The 25,962-nt window shown below is 36.1% G+C and overlaps 4 protein-coding genes across 7 annotated transcripts; 2 read left to right on the forward strand and 2 right to left on the reverse strand.

The window, feature by feature from the left end:
• The first annotated feature begins 4,136 nt into the window (after positions 1-4,136).
• LOC132098898 (aldo-keto reductase family 1 member B1-like) lies at positions 4,137-6,787 on the forward strand. The gene is made up of 10 exons (XM_059505171.1): positions 4,137-4,300; positions 4,529-4,696; positions 4,997-5,113; positions 5,235-5,312; positions 5,430-5,552; positions 5,642-5,748; positions 5,837-5,918; positions 6,099-6,182; positions 6,318-6,400; positions 6,484-6,787. The coding sequence occupies exons 1-10, from the start codon at positions 4,238-4,240 to the stop codon at positions 6,524-6,526; spliced, it is 948 nt and encodes a 315-aa protein (XP_059361154.1). The 5' UTR covers positions 4,137-4,237; the 3' UTR covers positions 6,527-6,787.
• A 191-nt stretch (positions 6,788-6,978) lies between these two features.
• Positions 6,979-13,770, reverse strand: LOC132098897 (aldo-keto reductase family 1 member B1-like). Of its 2 annotated transcripts, none has more exons than XM_059505170.1 (10): positions 13,568-13,770; positions 12,601-12,768; positions 12,363-12,479; positions 12,143-12,220; positions 11,840-11,962; positions 10,944-11,050; positions 10,732-10,813; positions 10,568-10,651; positions 10,384-10,466; positions 6,979-7,318 (listed from the first exon to the last, which is right to left on the reverse strand). In XM_059505170.1, the coding sequence occupies exons 1-10, from the start codon at positions 13,631-13,633 to the stop codon at positions 7,276-7,278; spliced, it is 951 nt and encodes a 316-aa protein (XP_059361153.1). In that variant the 5' UTR covers positions 13,634-13,770; the 3' UTR covers positions 6,979-7,275. The 2 variants fall into 2 exon arrangements, with proteins under 2 accessions (XP_059361153.1, XP_059361152.1); XM_059505169.1 differs by lacking the exon at positions 6,979-7,318 and adding an exon at positions 9,360-9,625.
• A 115-nt stretch (positions 13,771-13,885) lies between these two features.
• LOC132098894 (PR domain zinc finger protein 4-like) lies at positions 13,886-20,611 on the reverse strand. Of its 3 annotated transcripts, none has more exons than XM_059505164.1 (12): positions 20,483-20,611; positions 20,096-20,146; positions 19,891-20,006; positions 19,589-19,777; positions 18,036-18,800; positions 17,813-17,962; positions 17,103-17,221; positions 16,479-16,564; positions 16,251-16,378; positions 15,729-16,157; positions 15,236-15,404; positions 13,886-14,578 (listed from the first exon to the last, which is right to left on the reverse strand). In XM_059505164.1, exons 3-12 carry the CDS (start codon positions 20,003-20,005, stop codon positions 14,242-14,244), a joined length of 2,487 nt encoding a protein of 828 aa, XP_059361147.1. In that variant the 5' UTR covers position 20,006; positions 20,096-20,146; positions 20,483-20,611; the 3' UTR covers positions 13,886-14,241. The 3 variants fall into 3 exon arrangements, with proteins under 3 accessions (XP_059361147.1, XP_059361148.1, XP_059361149.1); XM_059505165.1 differs by having other exon boundaries at positions 20,487-20,592; XM_059505166.1 differs by having other exon boundaries at positions 20,096-20,167; positions 20,483-20,561.
• Positions 20,612-20,981: 370 nt separating this feature from the next.
• On the forward strand, positions 20,982-25,896 carry LOC132098896 (26S proteasome regulatory subunit 7). Its single transcript, XM_059505168.1, has 12 exons — positions 20,982-21,164; positions 21,456-21,493; positions 21,615-21,696; positions 21,792-21,891; positions 24,093-24,224; positions 24,320-24,392; positions 24,477-24,572; positions 24,682-24,846; positions 24,930-25,017; positions 25,116-25,318; positions 25,438-25,534; positions 25,633-25,896. The coding sequence occupies exons 1-12, from the start codon at positions 21,095-21,097 to the stop codon at positions 25,788-25,790; spliced, it is 1,302 nt and encodes a 433-aa protein (XP_059361151.1). The 5' UTR covers positions 20,982-21,094; the 3' UTR covers positions 25,791-25,896.
• Positions 25,897-25,962: the final 66 nt, after the last annotated feature.

Consider the following 25,962-nt stretch of genomic DNA (forward strand, 5'->3'; position numbering starts at 1 on the left):
ACTTACACTGGAAAACTAATAAGACAATGGAAAGCTTTCCAGTTTACCTTCGATGCACAGTCGAGGTTCGTCTTTTATTACGTTATGTCACATTTTAGTTTGGTTGTAAGGTAATTTAACCCTTATAATGCATAATTAAAAGTTATAATGTGAAACGTTTGTAGTTACTGTTATATGTGACCCTGGACCACCCTGGTCTTCAGTCGCTGGGGTATCATTTTAGCAATAGCCAAAAAAAAAAAATCGTATAGGTCAAAAATCGTATAGATTTTTCTTTTATGCCAAAAAAACATTAGCATAAAGATCATGTTCCATTAAGAAATTTTGTAAATTTCCTACTGTAAATATATCAAAACCTAATTTTTGATTAGTGATATGCATTGCTAAGAATTAATTTGGACAACTTTAAAGGCGATTTTCTCGATATTAAGATTTTTTTTGCACCCTCAGATTCCAGATTTTCAAATAGTTGTATCTCGGCCAAATACTGTCAGATCCTAATAAACCATACATTCATGTGTGGCAAGCTTTTTTTTTTTCAGCTTTCAGATGATGTATAAATCTCAGTTTCGAAAAATGTACACTTACTTTTGTGGTCCAGGGTCACAGATATGTAAAATTAAAATGTTTTAGCATGTGCTTTTTAAGAAAACCCAACAGTTTTTTGTTATAAATCAACAACGCATTTTTTATTGACCTTAGCCAAGATGCAACACTAAAATAAATAAACATTCATTGGACAGTCTGTACGTGTTCCTTATCACATAATTTTCACTTCTGAAAAATTAAATTAAGTATATACTCCGACTAAGGTATATTTTCACTTAATGTTGATATAAAACATAATTTGACCTACATTACAGGTTCCTGTGTGTGTATGAGAACAAATATGAAATAAAAAAAAAAAACAAATAACGATGTGTGTGTAAACACTTATCCTAATACTTTATATTCCTTTCCCCCAAGTTAATCCCATCAATGAAGCATTAGACGTCCTGCTTTCAGATCTCTTTTCTACATGAGTCTGGAATTGAACTTTAAGATAATATGACTGTTGAAATCTTTTCCCACAGTTCAAGCACTGGAAGGTTTTCTCTCCCGTGTAAATACGCAGGTGCCTCTTAAGGCAGGAAGAACTGAAGAAGAAACTCTTGTTACACTGAGAACATGAATAAGGCCGTATGCCTGTGTGGTGCCTCATGTCGACCTGCAAGTAGGCTTCTGTAAAACTCTTTTTGCAGTCTGTCCGTTGGAAAGGTTTATGTCCTGTGTGGTAACGCTGGTGCTTGAGCAACTCTCCGAAGGTGAAAAAGGCCTTTCCGCAGTCTGCACAAAGGAATAGTCTTTCTCTGGTGTGTGTGAGTTGATGCCAGGTCAAGCTGGCCTTGAACACGAATGGCTTGTCGCACAAGGTGCATTGAAAAGTTTTCTCAGTGCTGTGTCTATTCGTGTGAACAAAGAGAGTGCTCTATTTATTAGAGTTCTTCCCACAGTGTGCACAAAGGCATGGTTTCTCTTTGGAGTGGGTTGTCTGGTGTCACGCCAAAGCCCCTGGGGAAAAAAACCCTTCCTGAAATCCATGCAACGTAATGTTTTCTTCTCACAGGTGCAAAGGAATGGTCTCTCCGGCTGATGGATCAGCATGTGTTGCTTGCATGAAGTTGAGCAAATTAAGGTAGACTGACATTTGGTATACTTATAGGGTCGTTCCTCTGTGTGGATCTGCTTGTGTCTGCTGATTAGAGCTATCTTACATCTAAGGTGCTTTCCACATGCATTGCAGCGATGCACTGTTTCTTCAGGGTGATAAGAACTGCTTTTAGAACAGCCTTTTTTTTCTGTATTGTGGACACTATTATTTGCCACTGACCCATGTAAGTCATCATTACCCAGATATGAATTTCAATAATCTATAGTATAATAAACAATATTTGCTCTCTGTACCAAGTTTGTTTTAATGAAGACACTAGGAGTCGTACATATGTTCAAGAATATGTTCTTATATACACTTTTGTTATATCTTATGATTGTAAGCATACTGCAACAACAATAAGCAAATCATGAGCTCACTTGTTTTCTGTACCTCACCAAATGTACCTCACATTTGGTATCTAGATGTCCAAGGTTTTTGTAGTGCTCATGCAGTCTTTAGGTGATCTGACTGACTACTGAACTCCTCACAGTCTTTAGAAACAGGCAACAGTGGGCCAAGCCAGGCCAAAATCTGAAACCTGAAGGTTAGCAATAGCAAACTCAGGACAAATGCAATTATGTTTTGACCTAATTTAATAGAACATTTTTAATAAATATTGTGTGGTAAAAAAAAAACTAAAATATAAATAATAGATGAAAAACTTACTAAATGAGAAAAACTAAACCTGAAAATGCTAAATTGAAAATAAAATAAAAACTATTTTTAAATATTAAACTATAAATGTGTTTAATATTTATTCATATAAAAGTCATATAAAATGACTAAAAATGAAACTAAAATAAAAGCAAATTACTAAAACAATTCTAATAAAACTAAAAGTTAAAAAAAAAACTAAAATTACACTGTTGAAATCACAGTAATCAAAATATTCATAATATATTCCTTAAAGGTCTCCTCAGAATCAATCTAGAATATACTGGATAGTTTCTCACAATATTGTATTATAATATGATACAAGATGATAAAATAGTGTTTGTGCAGGTTCAGATTGAATAATAAATAATAGATTGTAGTTCTCAAACACAATTTCTAGGAATCTGGATCGACCATGACATCCCACCTGCTGGGGGTCAGGGATTGGCAGGAAGCGCTCAAGCCTAGACCTAGAGTTGAACTCCAAGTCTGCGACTAACCAATTCTGGAACTGCCTCTGACACCGATGAAACTAAATCTGCCAGTATCCCATACTGCATCACATCCTTCTGCACTATTCTCCATAAGAAGGCAGACATGAGGTGTACAGAAGGGACCAAGAAGTGCAAGCAGGACAGATGGAGAGGAATTCTGTCTGGAATTTAATCTTAAACCATTGTCAAAATAGAATAACAACCATGCACAAATCAGTGGAGTTTGGTTGAATTTTTAGACTAAATATTAAAATTTAAAGTTCAACTGTAAATAAAGAAAATGATAAATGACTTGCAGCATCCTTTCACCAAAGTGCTCGTTTGGGGAATTTAACGTCCATGTTCTTGAAGTCAAGAATCTCATAAGTTGCATCTTATCACTTTTTTTCTGTTGTACAGTGTTTGGTAGATTTACCATGCAAAATTACAAGTTAGTCACTGAACGTTTCAGATTTTTGTAAACAGTGATGTGTACTCAGCTCTGACAACACTACAAAATACAATTTCTAAATAAAAATAAAACAAAAAAATAGAAAAAGTTTATTGTGCATGCATATTTTAAGTTGCTTAAGAGAAATCAAGGAGTTTATACGTTTTATTCAGTCTTTATACTGTAGAAATGTAGAACATGTCTGCGTTTGTGCATCAGTGTCTGTAATTTGCGCTGTTTAATCCGTATCTGACATAAAGGATCCACAACAAACTCCATTAACTTTTGTGAATTATATGGCAATAATCAACAATACGCTTTTACACAAATAACTTTAGTTTTGTAATGTTTCAATTTTTGTTGACACCAATTACTTATTTTAATTTTTCATTGATACAACATGGCATTGAGTTGCTAGAAAAGATGTTTTTTTTTTATTTGTTTTTTTTGGGGGGCTTTTTTTTATTGCAAAACTTGTACAAACATACAAAAACAGGGAAGCGAGACATAAATACACTCCAACAAGAAGCAATCATAAAAAAATAAAATATATATATATATATTCTGGATTTGCATGTCAAATTATAGTATTATGGATACATAAAAGTGCAAAAATAAACTATTATTATTATTATAAACTATTATTACTATTTAACTTTTACTTATTATTATTATTATCATTATTATTACTTTTACGTTTTTAAAATTGTACTTTTTAAACAAATAAACTCATTTTCTTTCAAAATCTCTCTGAACAACAAGCAAGCCGCTTTATGCTGGAATGATGCACCTCTGCCTCCTTGAAAGGGGTGTTTCCAGACCTGACCAATCAAATCCACTTACAAGCCCATATAATCACACAGCTCCATAAGAAAAGGCTGCTGCAGAGTGCGAAGGCTGTGGAAGTGTGCAGACTAACAAGTGGTTTATTTTCTATCTAATAAGTGCTTTATATTAAAAGTCACCATGTCCTTTGTAACTCTCAATAATGGAGCTAAAATGCAAATTGTAGGACTGGGAACATGGAGGGTGAGTATTCACTTTCTTTCTTTCTTTCTTTTTTCTTCAGTAGAGTATCATTCTGAATGTTTTTTTTTTTTCCTTAGCTGTTGCTTCTATTGTTGTTTACCATTGAAACACTAGACGTTGTTCTAATTAATTAATGCTTTTCAGGTTTTATTTTTTATTTTTTTGAGATTTTATAATAATTGCAAAGTCTATCAAGATTTCATAGATAAATGTTGAAACCTGCTCCAGTCTGCTCCAGGTGAGGTTACAGAGGCCGTGAAGGCAGCCATTCTGGCTGGCTACCGCCACATCGACGGAGCCCATGTCTATGAAAATGAGAATGAAGTTGGGGATGGAGTCGATGCCATGATTAACCAAGGAGTGGTGAAGAGAGAGGACCTATTCATAGTCAGCAAGGTACAAGCACATGTAAAAATTTGTATCTGAGGCACATGACAGGAGCTATGGTCTCACAAGGCCAATCATGTGAAATAGAATTTCACACAGCATCAAATCATGTCACAGATCATACACAGGGCATTTGTATAACATGCATTATGTGTGTTGTAACGCACTGTTACATCATGCTCTGAAATTCAAGGCAAGTTACTGAAATGCAAGCCGTGGTTTAACTATTGAACTTGTAGAAATGTGCTTACCAAATACATTATTTGAAAGGGGCTTTGGCTGTAATTTAAAATTCTGCATTTTTTAAAGCTGTGGTGCACTTACCATGAGAAACACTTGGTAAGAGGAGCCTGTGAAAAGACCCTAAGTGACCTAAAACTGGACTACGTTGATCTCTACCTAATGCACTTTCCCATGGGAACTAAGGTAGTACTAATAAGTATATAATAGTATAAAACTAATAACAGTATGATAATTGCTTGTATTTTCTGTGCATTATATATATATATATATATATATATGATTATCTGTGTATCAAAATTGGCAGCCTGGAAAGGAGTTTTTCCCATTTGATAAAGATGGCCAAGTGATTCCAGACAACAGCAACTTTCTAGAAACATGGGAGGTAATATACAGTATAATAAAAACAAAATTAATTTGAGACTTGTGTAACTTAAATTTGATCATGATAAAAGAAAAATTACTAATTATTAAATGTTAGTGTTAATTTCTACTCACAAAGGCAATGGAAGAGTTAGTGGATGCTGGGTTGGTCAAGGCCATCGGTGTGTCCAACTTCAACCGGGATCAGATTGAGAGAATCCTGAATAAACCAGGACTCAAGTACAAACCTGCCAATAATCAGGTATTGTGTCGCTTGCAATAAATATTGAATCGGATTAATACTTTGTAGTTCATTGGTGCCAAAATCTTTCCACTGCTTCTCACGTCCAGATTGAGTGCCATCCATATCTGACTCAGGAGAAGCTGATTAGCTATTGTCAGTCCAATGGCATTACAGTCACTGCATACAGTCCTCTGGGTTCTCCTGACAGACCATGGTAAGTACTCCCCTTCGTTTGTTAATTAACATATATAGATATAGTGAGATGGGTATACAATATTTCATATAGATTTGACTTTCCTTAGGGCACAGGCAGGTGAGCCATCACTGCTGGAGGACCCAAAGATCAAAGCCATCGCAGATAAGCATGGTAAAACCACAGCACAGGTAGGTTTAAACTTTCGTTTTTTATTAGTTGGGATTTGCTGACTAAGTCCATGTTATGTATCCATCAACTTTGTCGGCTGAATGCAAGATGACCCTTGTAATATCAGCTAGCTTGCATAACACGCTTTTACACGCTTTCCTCCTTTATGTGACATGCTAAGCATTGAACTTTCTTTCCAGGTTCTTATCCGCTTCCACATGCAGAGGAATGTTGTGGTCATTCCCAAATCTGTAAACCCTAAGAGAATCAAGGAGAATTTTGAGGTATTTCCATTTTAATTAAACCATGTGTGTTCTACATGTTGCTCAAGCTCTCCAGATATACAAAAAATAGCAAAATTTTCAGAAATGGTCAACATATACATATATGATTAAGATTTAGGTATTTTGTCCTTACAGGTCTTTGATTTTGAGCTGAGTAAAGAAGAGATGAACACCATACTGAGTTTTAACAGAAACTGGAGAGCTTTTATGCTGGAATGGTGAGTCACCGTTATGCAAATTTGCAGTGGACTTTGTATGCATTTATGTAATATTAGGTATCTAAATTGCCTTTTTATTGCAGGGCCTCCAATCATAAGGATTATCCATTAAATGCAGAATACTAAAGCTTTAATAAGTCCAGTTTCTAACTGCAGTGTGAAGTAAATATGACTTTCATTCAAGAATTTATTCAAGTGTAATATAGCCATTTTAGGGACTGAATGTGGTTAAATGTTTAAGTAAAGGTTAGGTGAGTTGTTAAAGACATGAGAAAGACTTTCCACACATTCAAAAACCTAAGCCAGAGAGCTGTTTGACAGAGCTTTATTTGGATTTTTAAAGCATACATCAATACAATAAACATGAGCTGCTCTTGCGAACTGGAAGTGCTTCTGTTGTCATATTATGAAAATAAGGAGTGTGTGTGTGTGTGTGTGTGTGTGTATATATATATATATTCTCAGGACCAATACTTTCTCATGTTATCTGCCTAGTTGTGCAAAGCATGTGACTAGTGCATATGTTTCTCAAATACTTTTTTATGATTGATTGTGTTGTTTTGTCATATTTAATGCAAGTCTTTTCACATTTGCACTGAAGAAGGAATAGCTTGAAATGGTCAAAGCATTAACAAATACTTCCATGTTTATGGGCAAAAAAAAGAAGATTCATTTGAAGTATAGCTGCTGCTGTAACAAGACTTGCTTTAAAATCCAGACCAGCAAGCCACATATCAGTTGCAGGACGTTTCTCAGTAACTGATTCATAATTGAAAATGAAGAGCATTTTCACATTGATCAATGGCAAAAACAACAATCCTGGGAACAAGGAATTTGTTTTTTCTTTAAACAGCATTTTTCGTGATGTCTTCTTTTTAATTCTCTGTATTAAATGGGTAGTCCTTGTGCTTCAGACCCCTGCATTTATAGAAGAAAACATTACGTTAAAAGATTAATAAATTATAATTTCATAAAAATAACTTTTTTAGTAAAACCAGGGTTCCCACTCCATTTTCCAGTTGTTTGTGATTACTCTATAGAGACTGCACACAGTAACAGCTATATCTAGAACATTAGGTTTCTGAATAGGATTTCTGCAGGTTTTATGAAGGCAATTTTAACTTTTTAAGACCTGTTGAAGACCGAGTAAAGAAAATAGAAGGAAATCGAGAAATAAGGTTAAAGGAATGAAGTGAGTTTATGATTAAAATAAGAATATATTCAGGTGGGCACAGAAAAAAAACAACTTAATTCAAATGGAAAAAAGTTTTAATACCCCATTGACAGACAACTGTTCTTGTTTCAGGCATTAACTTTATTTAATAATTTATTATTTAATAATGTTTAATTTTGTTCATGTTGTATATTTAATTTGCACCTCAAGTACATGCATCTTGCTCAAGGATGTTTAGATGTTTTTATTGGAAAATAATTTGACCTACATTACAGGTTCCTGTGTGTGTATGAGAACAAATATGAAATAAATAAAAAAACAATTAACGATGTGTGTGTAAACACTTATCCTAATACTTTATATTCCTTTCCCCCAAGTTAATCCCATCAATGAAGCATTAGACGTCCTGCTTTCAGATCTCTTTTCTACATGAGTCTGGAATTGAACTTTAAGATAATATGACTGTTGAAATCTTTTCCCACAGTTCAAGCACTGGAAGGTTTTCTCTCCCGTGTAAATACGCAGGTGCCTCTTAAGGCAGGAAGAACTGAAGAAGAAACTCTTGTTACACTGAGAACATGAATAAGGCCGTATGCCTGTGTGGTGCCTCATGTCGACCTGCAAGTAGGCTTCTGTAAAACTCTTTTTGCAGTCTGTCCATTGGAAAGGTTTATGTCCTGTGTGGTAATGCTGGTGCTTGAGCATTTGAGCAACTCTCCGAAGGTGAAAAAGGCCTTTCCGCAGTCTGCACAAAGGAATAGTCTTTCTCTGGTGTGTGAGAGTTGATGCCAGGTCAAGCTGGCTTTGAACACGAATGGCTTGTTGCACAAGGTGCATTGAAAAGTTTTCTCAGTGCTTTGGCTATTCGAGTGTGAACAAAGAGAGTGCTCTATTTATTAGAGTTCTTCCCACAATGTGCACAAATGCATGGTTTCTCTTTGGAGTGGGTTGTCTGGTGTCGCGTCAAAGCCCCTGGGTACAAAAACCCCTTCCCGAAGTCCATGCAACGTTATGGTTTCTTCTCCAAATGGATGTGCTGATGAAACCAAAAGAGCACTGTGGAATGTGAACCCCTTCCCACTGGTGCAAAGGAATGGTCTCTCCGGCTGATGGATCAGCATTTGTTGCTTGCATGAGGTTGAGCTTGTGTCTGCTGATTAGAGCTATCTTACATCTAAGGTGTTTTTGCATTTAAGGATTATCCATTAAATGCAGAATACTAAAGCTTTAATAAATCCAGTTTCTAACTGCAGTGTGAAGTAAATATGACTTTCATTCAAGAATTTATTCAAGTGTAATACAGCCATTTGAGGGACTGAATGTGGTTAAATGTTTAAGTAAAGGTTAGGTGAGTTGTTAAAGACATGAGAAAGACTTTCCACACATTCAAAAACCTAAGCCAGAGAGCTGTTTGACAGAGCTTTATTTGGATTTTTAAAGCATACATCAATACAATAAACATGAGCTGCTCTTGCGAACTGGAAGTGCTTCTGTTGTCATATTATGAAAATAAGGAGTGTGTGTGTGTATATATATATATATATATATATATATATATATATATATATATTCTCAGGACCAATACTTTCTCATGTTATCTGCCTAATTGTGCATAGTATGTGACATTGTTCAAATAAAATGTTACTAGTGCATATGTTTCACAAATACTTTTTTATGATTGATTGTGTTGTTTTGTCATATTTAATGCAAGTCTTTTCACATTTGCACTGAAGAAGGAATAGCTTGAAATGGTCAAAGCATTAACAAATACTTCCATGTTTATGGGCAAAAAAAAGAAAGATTCATTTGAAGTATAGCTGCTGCTGTAACAAGACTTGCTTTAAAATCCAGACCAACAAGCCACATATCAGTTGCAGGACGTTTCTCAGTAACTGATTCATCATTGAAAATGAAGAGCATTTTCACATTGATCAATGGCAAAAACAACAATCCTGAGAACAAGGAATTTGTTTTTTCTTTAAACAGCATTTTTCGTGATGTCTTCTTTTTAATTCTCTGTATTAAATGGGTAGTCCTTGTGCTTCAGACCCCTGCATTGATAGAAGAAAACTTTAAGCTAAAAGATTAATAAATTATAATTTCATAAAAATAACTTTTTTAGTAAAACCAGGGTTCCCACTCCATTTTCCAGTTCTTTGTGATTACTCTATAGAGACTGCACACAGTAACAGCTATATCTAGAACATTAGGTTTCTGAATAGGATTTCTGCAGGTTTTATGAAGGCAATTTTAACTTTTTAAGACCTGTTGAAGACCGAGTAAAGAAAATAGAAGGAAATCGAGAAATAAGGTTAAAGGAATGAAATGAGTTTATGATTAAAATAAGAATATATTCAGGTGGCCACAGAAAAAAAACAACTTAATTCAAATGGAAAAAAATTTTAATACCCCATTGACAGACATCTGTTCTTGTTTCAGGCATTAACTTTATTTAATAATGTTTAATTTTGATCATGTTGTATATTTAATTTGCACCTCAAATACATGCATCTTGCTTAAGGCTGTTTAGATATTTTATTGGAAAACAAAAATACTGACGATATTCATTTTTTTCCCGTGCATGCAACTTTTAATGGCATGACATCATGAATTTAAGTCTTTCTGCTCTGATTTAAGTCATTTTAAGCCTTAATGTGTGAAAATGCAAAGTGAAAGAAAGACCTGGGAAACTCTCATTTATATTGACTATATTTCTCTGACTTTATTTTTCCAAGCATTTATTAAATTCCAGATCACTTCTAACATGCCATGCTGGCCATAACCTGGGAAGCATGTGAAACTTACTCACCAATGCATTGGACAAGCCCTGAAGTCCTTGTTGAAGCCCAATATGGTCTTCATGTCCTCCTCGCTCAATTCAAAATCAAAGACCTTTTGGTGTAGAAAAAATGTAAAGAAAATAAATAAATAATTAATAGTTCAACATATTTATACAGTACTAGAAACAGCAAGACTTCTGCAGATGAACTTACTTGAAAGTTCTCTTGAATACGTTGAGGTGTGACAGACTTAGGGATGACGACCACATTCCTCTGAATGTGGAAGCGGATGAGGACCTGTACATTGGATGTCAAATAGACATTTTTCTATGGCTCATTAACAAGCTTTGACATAGGCAGGGTGGCAGTTTCCTCACCTGGGCAGAAGTCTTTTTGTGCTTCTCTGCAATGGCCTTGATGTTTGGGTCATCAAGCAGTGAGGGATCTTCAGGTTTAGCCCTAAGTTTGAGACAAGGTTCCAAGGTTGTTCATTGAAACCATATATAAAGTCACCAGCTGCACCTTGAACCTTCATAGCAAATAAATGTTGCATGCAACAAAGCTACAGCATGTGGGAACAGCAGCCTACCATGGTCTGTCAGGAGAACCCAGTGGACTGTATGCAGTGACTGTAATGCCTTTGGACTGACAGTAGCTAACCAGCTTCTCCTTAGTCAGATAGGGGTGGCTCTCAATCTGAAGAAGAAAACAACAAAAACATTCATATTTTTTCTAACTTGTTTCTACACACAGAGATTAGAAATCATTTTAATGTTTTGAATGAATTGCTTATTCTCACCAAGGCTGCATTTATTTAATCAAAATATCTGAACAAAAACAGTAAATAATAATAAAAAAACAATATTTTATTATAATCAGTAACCGCCAAAATAAAAATCTGTATCATAATGATCTGCCCAAAAATCCTGATTTTGTGCTCAAGAAACATTTCTTATTATTATTTATATTGAAAACAGTTGTTCTACTTATCTACTTAATATTTTTGTATTCTATTTTAAATTGAAATCTTCTGTAACAATGAAAGGCCTTACGGTCACTTTTGTCAATTTAATGTGTCCTTGCCTTGCTGAATAAAAGTATTCATTGCTTTTAAAAACTCTTGCAGACCCCAAATAGTTATTTTACAGTAATTAAAAAAATACATTGATTTAATATTTACATTTTTATTACTTATAATTTCCATTCCATATTCCAGATTATTCAAACGTAAAACAAACTGCACAGCACTCTCTGTTACAAAGCATTAGGCCTGCGGATCACAATGCAAGCAGTGTCCCAATGACATTTTAATCCTACATTCAGGCAAATAAATGCATCTGCCCTTGACAAGTAGCAGGAAATTAAAGAAGCAATTGAATTACATGGTTGCTGGAGGCAAAATGCTGGTCATTAGATAAATATTGACCTTTCTTGGTCCATCTGTAATTGTTAAATGAAACCACACTGATGTTATACCGTACCGACCTGATTGTTGGCTGGTTTGTACTTGAGTCCTGGTTTATTCAGGATGGCTTCGACTTGTTCTCTATTAAAGTTGGAGATGCCAATGGCCTTGACCAAGCCAGCATCCACTAACTCCTCCATGGCCTGCAGCACAAATATTATGACATAATTATATAGTTACTTAATTAGAGCTAAAACTATTAGCAAATATAAACTGGAATTGCAATGGAAAGCCATTATAATTCATACAGTAATATGTAAAACAAATTAATTTTAAAAATGAATGTGAATGCTAACTTCACAATCAAATCCATGTCCTCATACCTCCCAGGTGTCCAAGAAATTGGTGTCATCACCAATGGCTAACCCTTCACTGTCCAATGGGAACTGATCAGGCCCAGGCTGAAAAGCAATGATGAATACATCAATGAATACAATGAGATCTTAGTTTTCATTGTGGATATCAACACTGAATGCTACCCATGAATGACAAGACAGACAAGACTTTAGAGAAGATGTTTCTCAGAAATGTCTAATAAATCACCTTAAAGCCCATTGGCCAGTGAACCAGGTAAAGATCAAGGTAGTCCAGCTTCAGGTCACTTAAAGTCTTCTGACAAGCTCCTTTCACTAAGGCCTTCTCGTGAAAGGTGCACCAGAGCTGTGAAACAAAAAATACAAGCCATTAATTTGTTTTCATTCATCACAAAACTACTAAATCTGCACTTGGTCTTCCATTTCTTAAATACAAATCTTGAGCTTAATGGTGCCAGCTGACATACCTTGCTGACCACAAAGAGTTCTTCTCTTTTAACCACACCATCTTTTATCATGGCCTGAATTCCCTCTCCAACCTCGGTTTCATTGTTGTACACCGCGGCACCATCGATGTGTCTGTACCCCGCAGCAATGGCTGCCTTCACAGCTTCTACCACTTTACCTGGAGGAGACTGGAGGGAAAACAACAGAGTATAACCACCAAAAGGGATAGGACAAAATTTGGGAAAATTTGAGTGAAAAGGAAAACAGAAATGATAGGAAAGGAAAATAGGAAAAACAAGGGAAAGTAAAATAATGGAAAGATAAAAAGCACAAAAAAAACAGAAAAGAGGAGGGAAATGAAATGACAGGAAAAGAGAAGAAAATAAAAATAAAACAAATAGTTAACTGCTGAAGACAAAAACAGCTGATTTTGTGTTTTAATTTTTGCCCCACTATGATTCTACTACATATGGAAAAGAACAAAGTTCGTTCTTCATTAGTCACTTTAGTATAAATTCTCCTCTCAAGATCTCATCTTATCGATCAAACAAAGGACGTAGTGAATGTTATCAGTTAATTGCCACCCTAAAGTCTGGTAAATTTGCTTACTATGACCAAACTACTTTATCTAGTTTATTACATTTTTATTTATTGTTAAATACAGTTTATTTATGATCATTTTAAATCATTAAACAGCCTTTCAACTGTTCATAACCGTCTCTGCAACTTCTCTCCTCTGAACTACACCCCATGTTTCATTTCGCACTTTTTGCAGCCTCATTATTACCGTGCAACTTGAGTTCACTATTTTGATAGTGAACTCAAGTTGCATCTTGAGTTCTTTTTCTGTCGTTTTTACTTCTTATTTCACTTTTGCATGCATTTTAAAAACGTTTGGCCATGAATTCTCCATGCAACGTGCTAGCTAAATTAATGCACGTATGTAATATAACACGGTCACACAGAAGTTACGAGACCATACGTTACCTTCCACGTGCCCAGTCCGACTATGGGCATATCTGCCCCGGTACTGAGCTTCACAGACGTTGCCATGGTGAAAGAGAGATTAAGCACGAGCTATTTCAACACAACAGTTCCAAACTCTAGTGCCTGTGTGCAGAGGAGAGGTGAAGGAGTTCACACAGGTGCTGCTCTGGATCGATTGCTCTGGCCTAAACGACGTAGCGAGTTGCGACGTATGCTGACGTCATTTAACATGTAAGGAGAATTTGCCTTTCAGTGTAGCGCTTTATGACATATTATTATTTATTTAGAAGTAATTATTTATAATAAAATGACTGCGTGTAAAATGTAACATTCATTTATTTACAATGTAATTACAGAGTACAGAATAGGCCTGGCTGCTGTGAACTAATAAACTGAACAAACAGGTTAAACGGAAAGAAGCAGCACTGTAAACAATAAATACAAAAAGGCAATGTCTAATTTATAAATTTAACCCTGTACAGTGACACTTGACTTGAAAATATGTAATGCATAATTTAAATCTAATAACATTTCTGTTGGCCCTTTGATGTAGGTATACACAAATTTTGGCAACAAGAATTAAAGTCTGAGGGGTAGAACAAGAACACACAAAAAAGGACAAATAAATAGGCTACATGGAGTTTAACTTCATCCTGTTACATATAAGAGTGAAGTTACATCGTTTTTTCTGAAGTATATCCTCTCATGCCTATTCCGCAGTCCTCCTCGTTGGCTGGATTGATCTGTTCTTCAGCTTCCCTCTCTTCCTCTTCATCCTCTTCATCCTCGTCTTCCTCCTCCTCCCCTTCCTCACCCTGCGCTGCCCCTCGACCGATCTTAGGACCCTTGCAGATTTTAAGGTGGCGTGTGAGGTGGTATTTAGTGAGAAAGCCCTTGTTGCACTTTTCACAGATGAAGTCCCGTTTCCCGTCGTGAGAGTTCAAGTGTTTTTTGAGATGGTCGGTCTTTAAGAATTGTTTGTCACACTTTGGACAAGTTATCTGGCGGTCTCTGGAATAGACGAAAGATAAGCAAAGAAACAAAGGGGCTATTAATACAGGTAAGAAAATTATATGTAAAGAAAAATAAAATTACATTATTCCATATGTCTGTAAATCATATTTGGAAAAATTTTAAAACTGTCCTCATTTGTAAATCGCTTTGGATAAAAGAGTCTGCTAAATGAATAAATGTAAAAGGTTTTGACAAGAAAAGTAAAATATTTGGAAAACATGCTCTTTAAGTTAATATTCTCAATGCATTTTATATTCATATATTACGTAAGTTATATTACATTTAACATATTACATTTAAATAAATCTATTACATTTAAAATCAATTTTTCAAAAGAAAAAATAGGGTTTCATTGGACTATGAAATTTATCAATAGTTACTATTATTATTTATATTAATAACATTTTATTTTATTAGTTATATTACATATTGTAAAATATATTAGCATATAATTTAATCATACATTTAATTAAAAAATATATATTTATTATATATATTATAAATGGTAGACTGTATTAATAATATTTATAGCATTAATATTTTCTATTATTAGTTAATTATAATATTATATAATATAATTATGCATAGCATTGATTTATAAATTTGTAAGTAATATTTAAAATGTATTTGAATAAATATGAAATACAGCCTTACAGTGAATGTGAATACATGTGCTGTTTGAGATCTTGTTTCCTCACAAACATCTTGTCACAATGGTCACATTTAATGTTCTTGGCACCAGTGTGTATAACCATATGAGATTCCACATGTGCTTTCTGAGTAAAAGACTTCCCACATACTGTACACCTGAAGTTCTTCTGACCTGCGCAAAAAGAAAACATACGTAATTCATGAACAGGGCAGTAATGATGACAGCATATTCTCTCTGGCCAAAAAAGAAAGTTAATAGCAGTTCTGAAAAGTACTGAAATACTGAAAGTTCTTTCACTGAAAACAAATTAACTTCAGGTCATAAGCCACTTGATTTCCATAATGTAATGCATTTCCAAACAGGGTCGATTTGATCATAATGGATATGTTTAATAGATCTTAAAAAAGTAAGATCCATTTATATTTCATATTGACTTTGGAAACAGTATCAAATGCAGTTTTCAGAAAAGTATGTATGAACAACTTGCGCATTTACCTGTGTGGATTCTCAGGTGTTTTCTGAGATTGCTGGGATCACTGAAGGCTTTGCTGCAGTAGCTGCACTTGTGTGGTCTCATGCCCATGTGCCCCATGAAATGCACATTTAGCTTAGTGGATGTAGTGAACGCTCGTGTGCACATGCTGCATTTAAACTTCCTCTCGCGACCGTGTCCGTTGCTGCTACTGCTGCTGGAATGTTCATGCACATCGGAGTTGCACTGCCACTGTGGGGAGGAAGCGGACTGGGACGGCTCATTGGTCACCTTCTCCTGCGACTGGGATTGGTTGTGTGTAGCGTGAGCAGGGTGGTCTTGGGTGGGGCTGTGGCTCTGGGCATGGCTGTTGAGGTGAGATTTCAACTCTGTGAAGGAGGCACACTCTTTTCCACAATGACATATCTGGCCCTCTGGCACTCTGGGCACACCTGAAGAGTCACAGAAACAGAATAATATATACGGATATACGGTACAATTATCTTCTTACAGGTAAGGGCAGATCCATGCAAGAGGAAGCCCACCCAGCTGTCTACTGTAGTCCCTGCTGTAATAGAACAACAGCTCCTGATCTGGCAGAATCTCTCTGGATGTGCAAAAGTACAGCTTCCCGTTGCCAATATATGCCACAAGATTCTGCTCCTCACTAGTCCTGCAAACAGTGTAGATTTTAGTGTGATTGTTTCATACATTGCATGGTAGACTTAACTGACATGAAAACGTTTTTTTTAAGGATAAAGTGATGTGGTTACCTTGCTTTCCGTACAAACATCATCCAGTTGCATTCATGCTCATCTGTCGTCACAATACAGAACTCTTGGATGTCATTGTGGAACATCTACATTAGATTAAATACAGAGTGACAGTGACTAAAGCCATTCTTAGGATAACAACATGACATGTCATTGTAATAGTGAATAAAATGATAGATGGTAGATTATGCCATTTATTATATGCTACCTTGGAATAGTTTGGTCTGTAAAATGTTTGTATATTGTGAAATATTATTACAATTTAAAATAACTGTTTTCTATTTGAATATATTTTTAAGATGTAATTTATTCAATGTTGAAAACATTTGTAAATGAAATAAATAAATCAAATTGAAAACACTGCTTTATATTTTTTCTGGGAACTTTATATTTTTGTGTATTTTTTAGAAATAAATGTTCAAAAGAACAGAATTTATTTGAAAAAGAGTTCTATTCATTTTTTTAAACTGTCTTTACTGTCACTTTTTTTAATCAATTTAATGCATCCTAGCTAAATACATATTAAGACATTAATTTATTTTTAAAAAGACTCAAAACTTCAGAACAGTGTACATTCAAAACTGTATAAGTTATATCACTTGTATTAAAATATTTTTCAAGTACCTTCCATATTTGAGGAGTATCTTTATCAGACCAGTCAGTAAGTTCTACACTGCTACAGTGCTGTCCGACCATCGGCCCAAAGCAGGTCCTGGAGGGAATGGTCTCTCTAGCAAACACACCTGAAAGAAACCAAAAGTAGCTTCAGCAATCCCAACACAACAAAATCCTCCATTTTCAAAAGCAAATGGACTTTACTTCCCATTAACTACATTTAACAAGCTAACTGGTGAAGTCACTCACCCAAACAATAGTTAGACTTTGTTTTAAGATGCCCCTGTACCCTACTTACATAAGACTACTTATACCCTACATTTAAAACTATTTATTTTATTTCTTAGTTTAAATGAATTTATTTATTTAAAAACATTAAAATAAATATCAACAAAACCTTAATATAAATGTGTCCGTAACATATAATAATAAACTATAACAACTATAGGCTACACTTTGTTTTATGGTGTCATTGTTACAGTACAATTATACAAATTAATACTATTAATATTAATTAACAATATGTACTTACTAGAAAGTTAAGGTTAGGATTAGGGTTTGGTTTAGGGTTAACTACTTGTATTTATGATATTGGATCATTAATACAAGCATAATTTACTGTTATACATTTAGTAAGTAAATGTAAAATGTTAAAAAAGGACACTGCAAAATAAAGTGTTATTTAACTGTATTATGAGAATTGTATACAAAGCATTTACCAATGGGTTCATCAGCTACAGAAATGCGGAGGCACAGGGGGCGGGGCAGAGAGAGGCGGGCTCTGCTCTGAATGGGTGTGTCTGGGATGAATGTGACAGGTCCATGCTCAGGGCAGTCCGACGGATATGACCGTTCACATAAAGTGCACCCTAAAAGACAAATAAAATACATTAGATTGGACTTAAATACTTCCACTACTCAAAATCAGCACGCAAAACTTACATATGTTGAAGGCACTGGCCATGTTTTCCTTGTTAGATGTTGAGTCTTCTAGTTGCAAGGTAGAGTTCACCAGCACCAGACTGTTGTCTGGTCCAAGAGACACTTCTGCAGTGATGGGTGACACGTTAACAGACTCAAGTCCCATTCCTGAAGGTCCATGTAGAGATACTGCATCTAGTTGAGCCTGTGGTGGCATGGTCCCTGTGAGCACCACACTAACCACCCCAGAGCTCAGTTCTCCAGTGGAGTGCAAGGCTTCACTCAGCGTCCCTGGACCGCCGGCTCCTGTACTGCTGGTTCCTACTCTGCCGCCCATGTGCTCCTGCTCCATCACCACCGGGAGCTCGAGACCTGCTCCATGCAGGGGCATAACACCTCCTGAGGAGTCCACACCTGCCAAACCCTCATGAGGCTGAGGTCTGGTACCCAGCTGCTGCTGGGTTTCTGCCACCACGACACCCTCCATTGTGGCCAAGTCTTCTTCCATTCCATCAGGAGACATCGGACTACTTACACGTGACTCCATAGTTAACCCGGTGGTATCCAGCTGCACTTCGTGAGAGCCTCCCTGGTGGAGACCAGTCTGGCCTCCTACCTGTCTTGTGTCTAGAGTCACCAGGCCTTGTTCTAGAGGGCCGCCGTGGCCGCTATACGGGTCTAAGCCAGACGGGTTGTTGTTGGACACGGAAAGAGTCCCATCCATGTTAAGGCTGCTGGGATGAATGTACTGGGGAGGAGGACGATCTGCCAGATATGACAGAATACCTAAAGATATAAAAACAAAACAAAAACAACAAGATATGTTTATAGATAAAAATATGTTGATGTATATGAATATGTATATGAATATGAAATATGTTTAAGCAGAAATAAAATATTTTATATGATATATTGTTTCTGCCAACAATACAATTTAATTAATGCTTTAGAGCTAATTAAGCACATATAAATTTAATTTTTGTATTTATAGATTTAAAGAAATTCTAGATGTTAAGATATATATGAGCTCAAAGTCCATATATTATTTTTAAAAATAAATTGAATTATTTAAAAATCTATTTAAACATTGATAATAAATGCTTCATTTGCTCTAAAGCTTTAATAAGCAGAAATAGCAGAAATAATATATTCTATATAAAATATTTGTTTCTGCCAACAAAAATGAATGAAAATGAATTTGCTCTAAAGCTTTACTTAAAATGTATTTTGATATATCTTTTTTGGTTGTTGATATATATGTTCTAATACATGTTAATACATTTCTATATTTTAAAATGGGTTTTGAACGTTGAATGTTTCATAACATTTCATCTTGCATGATTAATCAAACACAAATCTCTCTCTGAGACAATAAAGTGTTCCACTTTATTTGACAATAAAGTGGAACAGTGCATCCAGGATCATTGCAAAAATATGTTTGTTATTAATATAAGATATTATACTGTATTATTAAGAAATTATAGATTTGTTTTACATTAGGGGAATCTCTGGGTTCAAAAAGATTGTAGGCCTCTGGTTTGAAGTACACCTTAACAGTTTTCCTGCAACATTACCTGGAAGGATATGTCGGAAGTAGCTGCTCTCCAGGTGAGGGTATGGAGGAGGTGGTAATGTATAATTTCTCTCTGGAAGGCCACACATAACACCTCTGTCCCCTAAATGTCCCATTGGTAACATCAGGGACAGCGCAGAAGGAAGAGGCCCAAGTGATGGACCCAAGCTGGGTATAGCGACTGGCATGCCTGAAATAAAACCAGATAGTGTTACATCTCCATACATTAAAGTTCCCACACCATATCAAACAAACGTCATGCCAACATATGTATACATATCTAAAAGGCATTTGAGTCCTGACCTGGAGTGCTGATGGGATTGTGTGTTGGGGATGTGGGGAGGCAGAGATGACTTGCACTCACAGGCGGCACACTGAGCTGGTCCATGCCCACTGGGCTGAGGTTCATATCATTCATGCTGGACAGAAGAAATGTTATTGCATTTGAAATACAACTCATATAGTGCTTGTGCTGAAACAGAAGTAAATAAATGATATGTTTGTTTACCTGACAGCACAGATCACTTAAGGCATTGATGTGATGGATGCATTCTAGGATCTGGAAAAGGGAAGGATTCATCTTTTAGGAATTAAAACGTTTAGTTTAGATCACAATATTCTGTCATCAGCCTCTTTAAGACAATTTTTATACTCATTCTGGCTATTAATTGATTTGACAAGCTGTTTTAGTGACTCAACTGATAACGAAATAATAATAACTCATAAATATCTACAAAATATTTAAAGAAATATGTATGTGTAACAGACATCGACAAGAAAGAGCCAGTGTTTGAGCTACTGAGTTAGCCACTTAACTCGCCTAAGAAAAATGCAATAACAGAAGGTTCTAATCTCAATGTGTTTATATTATTTAAAAGACAAACAATTCATTTACCTACAATAAAGGGCCGATGTTTAACCTTCCGTGGAAGATTTGTGGTATGAAAACAAAAACATGTCTAAAGGCAAACAATGTGTGACTCACGGCGGGGTTATGTTTTAAAATAAGAGTCCCTCAACATGTTCCGTCAACACAAACAAACCAGACTAATTCATTGATTGGTTTACGTTTGTATTTATTTATTTAATAAACAATATAAACTACTATTGATAACCAATAATAGTGTAGGAAAAAATGTGGAAAGGATTAAAATACACAAATAGGTCAAATGCACTGGTCTATGTAAAAATGTCAAATTACGTACACAAAATTTCAAATTATTATTTAAAAGAAAATATATATATATATATTTGATATGTTTTATGAAAAGTTCAATTTATTTGTAAGGGTAGACATGCCTCTCTTTCCGACTGTTTGACCACAAAGGCAAGTTAAATCATTTTTGGGGGAAATCTAACTTTTGGTTTGAAATATAATCCTAGTTTCCGGTGACCTTGCGCACAGGAACAGAAAAGCGCTGTGTTCCTCTCTGAAAACCTGCTGTGTAATCTCGCAGTCGCTTCTATACTCTCTAACCGAATTTATTACAAAGAAAAAAAAGCAGTCATGCCTGATTATTTAGGAACCGAGCAACGCAAAGTAAAAGAAGAGGAGAAAGAAGACAAACCAATCCGATGTAATTTCTTATTTGCCAGGACGTTTGGGATTTTAAATTAGATGAATTAGCAGACATATTAGCATTTAGTGACTAGCCGCTCTGCAGTCGGAATTTGTCAACAAAAGCTTAACCAACTTGACTAAACCTATTTTAATGTTTTTTCCCCCATTGTTTTCAGACTTTATTTTAACTTATTTACCCTACCGTTCATTATATGAGTAGTCAGATGTCTCAGTATTAGTTATTTCAGTGTGTAATTTATGCATATCTCATTTATTTATCTGTCTTGACCTGTGTTTTATTTCTCAGCGTTGGATGAAGGAGATATTGCACTGCTGAAAACCTATGTAAGTATTAGTACTCAAAAGATATTGGTAGTCAAAAGATGTTTTGACATGGACTTCATTTAGTATAAGTTATAGCGCAATGTTACTGTAATGAATTCACTGTTTTTTTTATTGTGAATAGGGTCAAAGCACGTATTCTAGACAGATTAAACAAGTGGAAGATGATATTCAACAGCTTCTGAAGAAGATAAATGAGCTCACGGGTAAGTGCGCTGTCATTGCGTTGTGGTGAATTAATGTTATGGATCACTGCTTTGTAAAACCCATGCATTGATGCTGTATTTTGTGTGTCTTGCAGGTATTAAGGAGTCTGATACAGGTCTGGCTCCTCCAGCACTATGGGATCTGGCTGCAGACAAACAGACTTTACAAAGTGAACAGCCACTGCAGGTGGCCAGGTATGAGAGGACGAGAACATTTGTTATTAAGGGTTACCCTTAAAGGAACACTCCGACTTTTTGGGACTTTAGCTTATTCACAGTATCACCCAGAGTTAGATAAGTCCATACATACCTTTTTCATTTCTGTGCGTTCTGTAAGTGTTATTTGACGCACCCACCACTAGCCTAGCTTAGCACACAGACTGGATGTAAATGGATACTGGTAGCATAGTAATCCCAATAAGTGACAAAATAATGCAAACATTTTCCTATTTACATGTTGTGATCTGTATAGTCACAGCGTGTACAAATAACAAGGCTATATGAGACCGAGACCATTTTTAATCGTATAAATACTGGGAACTATATTCTCACTAGGCGTAGGAGCACAGCTAACGTTACTTGGGCGGAGTGGCTACTTGGGCGGAGTGATTAGCGCTGCACACGAGACGCCCTGTTGATAGTTCCGTAAACAAAACAAATGTGACTAACTAGCTAGACGTGACTTGTGATCATGGCTGACTTTGAGGAATTGTCAGACTCAGAGGAATTTTACTGTGTATCAAACCAAGATCCAGAACCATATAGTTTTGAGCCAGAATACACAGACGAGGAGTTACAAACTTTGGAAGCTGTAAGACGACGGGAGAATCAGAACGAACATGGACTGGTGGTGTAAATGTGGAACATGACAACCTATGCCGACAGAAACCGAGTGCCTTTGTTGTAATGAATTGGACCGGGTATTACCATCAATGTCAAGGCTTGATGACAATCAAAATATTTGCGTCAATACCACGGAAGATTTCTCTGCCCTAATACACCCGGCAGTTGTCTTTTTTTCCCATTGTGATAAGATCAACTGGAAGAAACGCCCCATGCCGAGTGAACCTAATGGTCAGCTATCCACCAAGTAAGTGGTTTTGTTATAATGATCATTCATAGTTCAATGAAATTTTAGTATAGCCATTGCATACAGTGTGTCACAATAATAACAATAAAGGGGATACACGGAGCCCCTATTCACGTAATAGTGTCACTACTAAGGTTATATTACATTAGCATGGCACTGTTACAGTATGGCTAATGTTAGTCATCTGAAAACATAACGGAACACTTACCGCAGCAACAGGTGATCCAATTTGTCCTGTCTTTATTATCGATGGGATGGCTGTATCCTGTAGCACACGTTTCATGGTCCGTGTGGCAACTTTCATTTTTCAAAATAGTCGTCTACAGTAAAATGTTCAGAGCAAATGAAATACTTCGTGATGGTGTTTACAGGTGTGTTTGGATCTATGTCGTTTATGAGCGTTTTTGGTTGGAAATCTATGAAACATCATAGTAATACCTGGTCTCCCCTGTTTATTGTCGCAGTTCTTTACAATACAGCGAACACCCATGATTGTACACTATAAATCTACTATCTAGTAATTGCTGACTCTATTACTCCAACTCTGAGCGAACTCTCTTCTCCTCACCACGGCGCGTCTCGTGTGCAGCGCTAATCACTCCGCCCAAGTAACGTTAGCTGTGCTCCTACGCCTAGTGAGAATATAGTTCCCAGTATTTATACGATTAAAAATGGTCTCTGTCTCATATAGCCTTGTTATTTGTACACGCTGTGACTATACAGATCACAACATGTAAATAGGAAAATGTTTGCATTATTTTGTCACATATTGGAATTACTATGCTACCAGTATCCATTTAAATCCAGTCTTTGTGCTAAGCTAGGCTAGCGGTGGGTGCGTCAAATAACACTTACAGAACGCACAGAAATGAAAAAGGTATGTATGGACTTATCTAACTCTGGGGAATACTGTGAATAAGCTAAACTCCCAAAAAGTCGGAGTGTTCCTTTAAAGGAATGGATTATTTGATTATAATATACAACCTTTTTAAAAGAAACAATGCCTTTTTTTCAGAAGTGATGCATTAAATTTATTAAAAGTGGCACTAAAACATTTAGGATGTTTCAAAAGATTTTTTTTTTATGTTTCCACAAAAACATTAAGCCACACAACTGGTTTCAACATTTATAATATTCAGAAATGTTTCTTGAGCAATTGTAATAAATTGTAATATTTCACAATACAAGTTCTTCCTGTGTTTATGATTAAATAAAAGCAGCCTTTGTAAGCATAAGAAAACATTTTAAAAAAAAATATGTAGATCAGTATCAGCCATTAAAAAACTCTGTTTTTATTTGTTCATAGATGCACCAAGATAATCAACTCTGACTCTGAGGATCCAAAGTACATTATTAATGTGAAACAGTTTGCCAAGTTTGTGGTGGACCTGAGCGATCAGGTCGCTCCAACTGACATTGAGGAAGGAATGAGGGTTGGGTAAGCAGGAAATAAAGGATCAGACATTTCTATATTTACTCTATTAAACTTTTCAGCTTGTATTTAAAAGAGTTGCGTTCTGTATCTGTCAACAGGGTTGACAGGAATAAATATCAGATCCATATTCCTCTGCCACCCAAAATCGATCCTACTGTGACTATGATGCAGGTACGGAAAAGCTTAGACTGCTTGGGATCATGAATGTAAGGCGAGGCAAAACTGCAGGAATAATTATGCACTGTACATAAATAGGTGGAGGAGAAGCCTGATGTGACCTACAGTGATGTTGGAGGCTGCAAAGAGCAGATCGAGAAGCTGAGAGAAGTGGTTGAGACCCCTCTGCTCCATGTGAGTCACGACTACATCCAAATGTACCTATTAAAAATTAACTGTAGATATTATGTGTCTAAACTACTATATCTACTTCTAAAATCAATCTCTATCTTCCTAATTCCAGCCTGAGCGCTTTGTGAACCTGGGTATTGAGCCTCCAAAGGGAGTGCTGCTGTTTGGACCCCCTGGTACAGGGAAAACCTTGTGTGCACGAGCTGTGGCTAACCGCACTGATGCCTGCTTCATCAGAGTCATCGGATCCGAGCTGGTTCAGAAGTATGTTGGAGAGGTACGTGCCTTTTTATATCAAACTGTTAAAAAATAGTGCATGGAAAAAGTCTGTATAACAACATGTTTTTGTGTCAAATCCAGGGTGCCAGGATGGTTCGTGAACTGTTTGAGATGGCAAGGACCAAGAAAGCCTGTCTGATCTTCTTTGATGAAATTGATGCCATTGGAGGTAAAAGGCTGTCCTTTTAAAATGTCAGCTTTTTTTTTTTGTCTAAGATTTAATCTTTATCTCAAGTCTCTGTTATTATGCTTGTGCTCCTCCTACAGGTGCCCGTTTTGATGATGGAGCTGGAGGAGATAATGAAGTGCAGAGAACTATGCTGGAGCTGATCAACCAGCTGGATGGATTCGATCCTAGAGGAAACATTAAAGTTCTGATGGCCACCAACAGACCAGACACCCTGGATCCCGCTCTGATGAGACCCGGCCGGCTGGACAGAAAGATTGAGTTCAGCCTGCCTGACTTGGAAGTGAGTGTTAGCTACAATAGAGACAAAATAGCTACCCTTTACTACCTAAATATAGACATTGTATAATATCACATTCTGATTGATATTGAGATGCAAGTAATGATTTGTGCCGTTTCTAGGGACGTACTCACATCTTCAAGATCCATGCCCGCTCTATGAGTGTGGAAAGAGATATCCGCTTTGAACTTCTTGCACGTCTCTGTCCTAACAGCACAGGTGAGTTCACACAATTTAAAGAATATTTGCATTAGCCTAAACATGGAGGCTTTGCAAGCTATAGGTTAACATTGCTCACTGTGTTTTTCTTCTCTCAGGTGCTGAGATTCGCAGCGTGTGTACAGAGGCAGGAATGTTTGCCATCAGAGCTCGTAGAAAAATCGCTACAGAGAAAGACTTTCTGGAGGCTGTGAACAAGGTCATCAAATCCTACGCTAAATTCAGCGCCACCCCTCGCTACATGACTTACAACTAAATGTTTTTCTCCACTTAAATGTTTTCTGCCTGATAATTCAAGGATTCCCATGTGTCTCGTCACTTTTCTTGTGAGATCAATGATTAAATAAAAACATTTATCCTTAGTACATGTCCTCTTTTTATTGTTTATCAAAAATATTTTCCCTTTAGGTTTGGTAGACTGGTATTCA

The sequence above is a fragment of the Carassius carassius genome, chromosome 22 (genome assembly GCF_963082965.1).
Source record: "Carassius carassius chromosome 22, fCarCar2.1, whole genome shotgun sequence".
NCBI lineage: Eukaryota > Metazoa > Chordata > Actinopteri > Cypriniformes > Cyprinidae > Carassius > Carassius carassius.

Bases quoted from the DNA above. Each gene is read 5' to 3' on its own strand.
- LOC132098898 (XM_059505171.1), top strand. From the start codon at position 4,238: ATGTCCTTTGTAACTCTCAATAATGGAGCTAAAATGCAAATTGTAGGA. The intron at 4,301-4,528 runs GTGAGTATTCAC...AACCTGCTCCAG, and splicing joins TAGGACTGGGAACATGGAGG to TCTGCTCCAGGTGAGGTTAC. The intron at 5,313-5,429 runs GTAATATACAGT...CTACTCACAAAG, and splicing joins ACTTTCTAGAAACATGGGAG to GCAATGGAAGAGTTAGTGGA.
- LOC132098897 (XM_059505170.1), bottom strand. From the start codon at position 13,633: ATGGCAACGTCTGTGAAGCTCAGTACCGGGGCAGATATGCCCATAGTC. The intron at 12,769-13,567 runs GTAACGTATGGT...TTTTCCCTCCAG, and splicing joins TCGGACTGGGCACGTGGAAG to TCTCCTCCAGGTAAAGTGGT. The intron at 10,814-10,943 runs GTAGGCTGCTGT...TCTCAAACTTAG, and splicing joins GGTTCTCCTGACAGACCATG to GGCTAAACCTGAAGATCCCT.
- LOC132098894 (XM_059505164.1), bottom strand. From the start codon at position 20,005: ATGAATGATATGAACCTCAGCCCAGTGGGCATGGACCAGCTCAGTGTG. The intron at 15,405-15,728 runs GTAAATGCGCAA...CTTTTTGCGCAG, and splicing joins ACACCTGAGAATCCACACAG to GTCAGAAGAACTTCAGGTGT. The intron at 14,579-15,235 runs GTAAGGCTGTAT...CGTCTATTCCAG, and splicing joins CACATGTATTCACATTCACT to AGACCGCCAGATAACTTGTC.
- LOC132098896 (XM_059505168.1), top strand. From the start codon at position 21,095: ATGCCTGATTATTTAGGAACCGAGCAACGCAAAGTAAAAGAAGAGGAG. The intron at 24,393-24,476 runs GTACGGAAAAGC...GTACATAAATAG, and splicing joins CTACTGTGACTATGATGCAG to GTGGAGGAGAAGCCTGATGT. The intron at 25,535-25,632 runs GTGAGTTCACAC...TTCTTCTCTCAG, and splicing joins TCTCTGTCCTAACAGCACAG to GTGCTGAGATTCGCAGCGTG.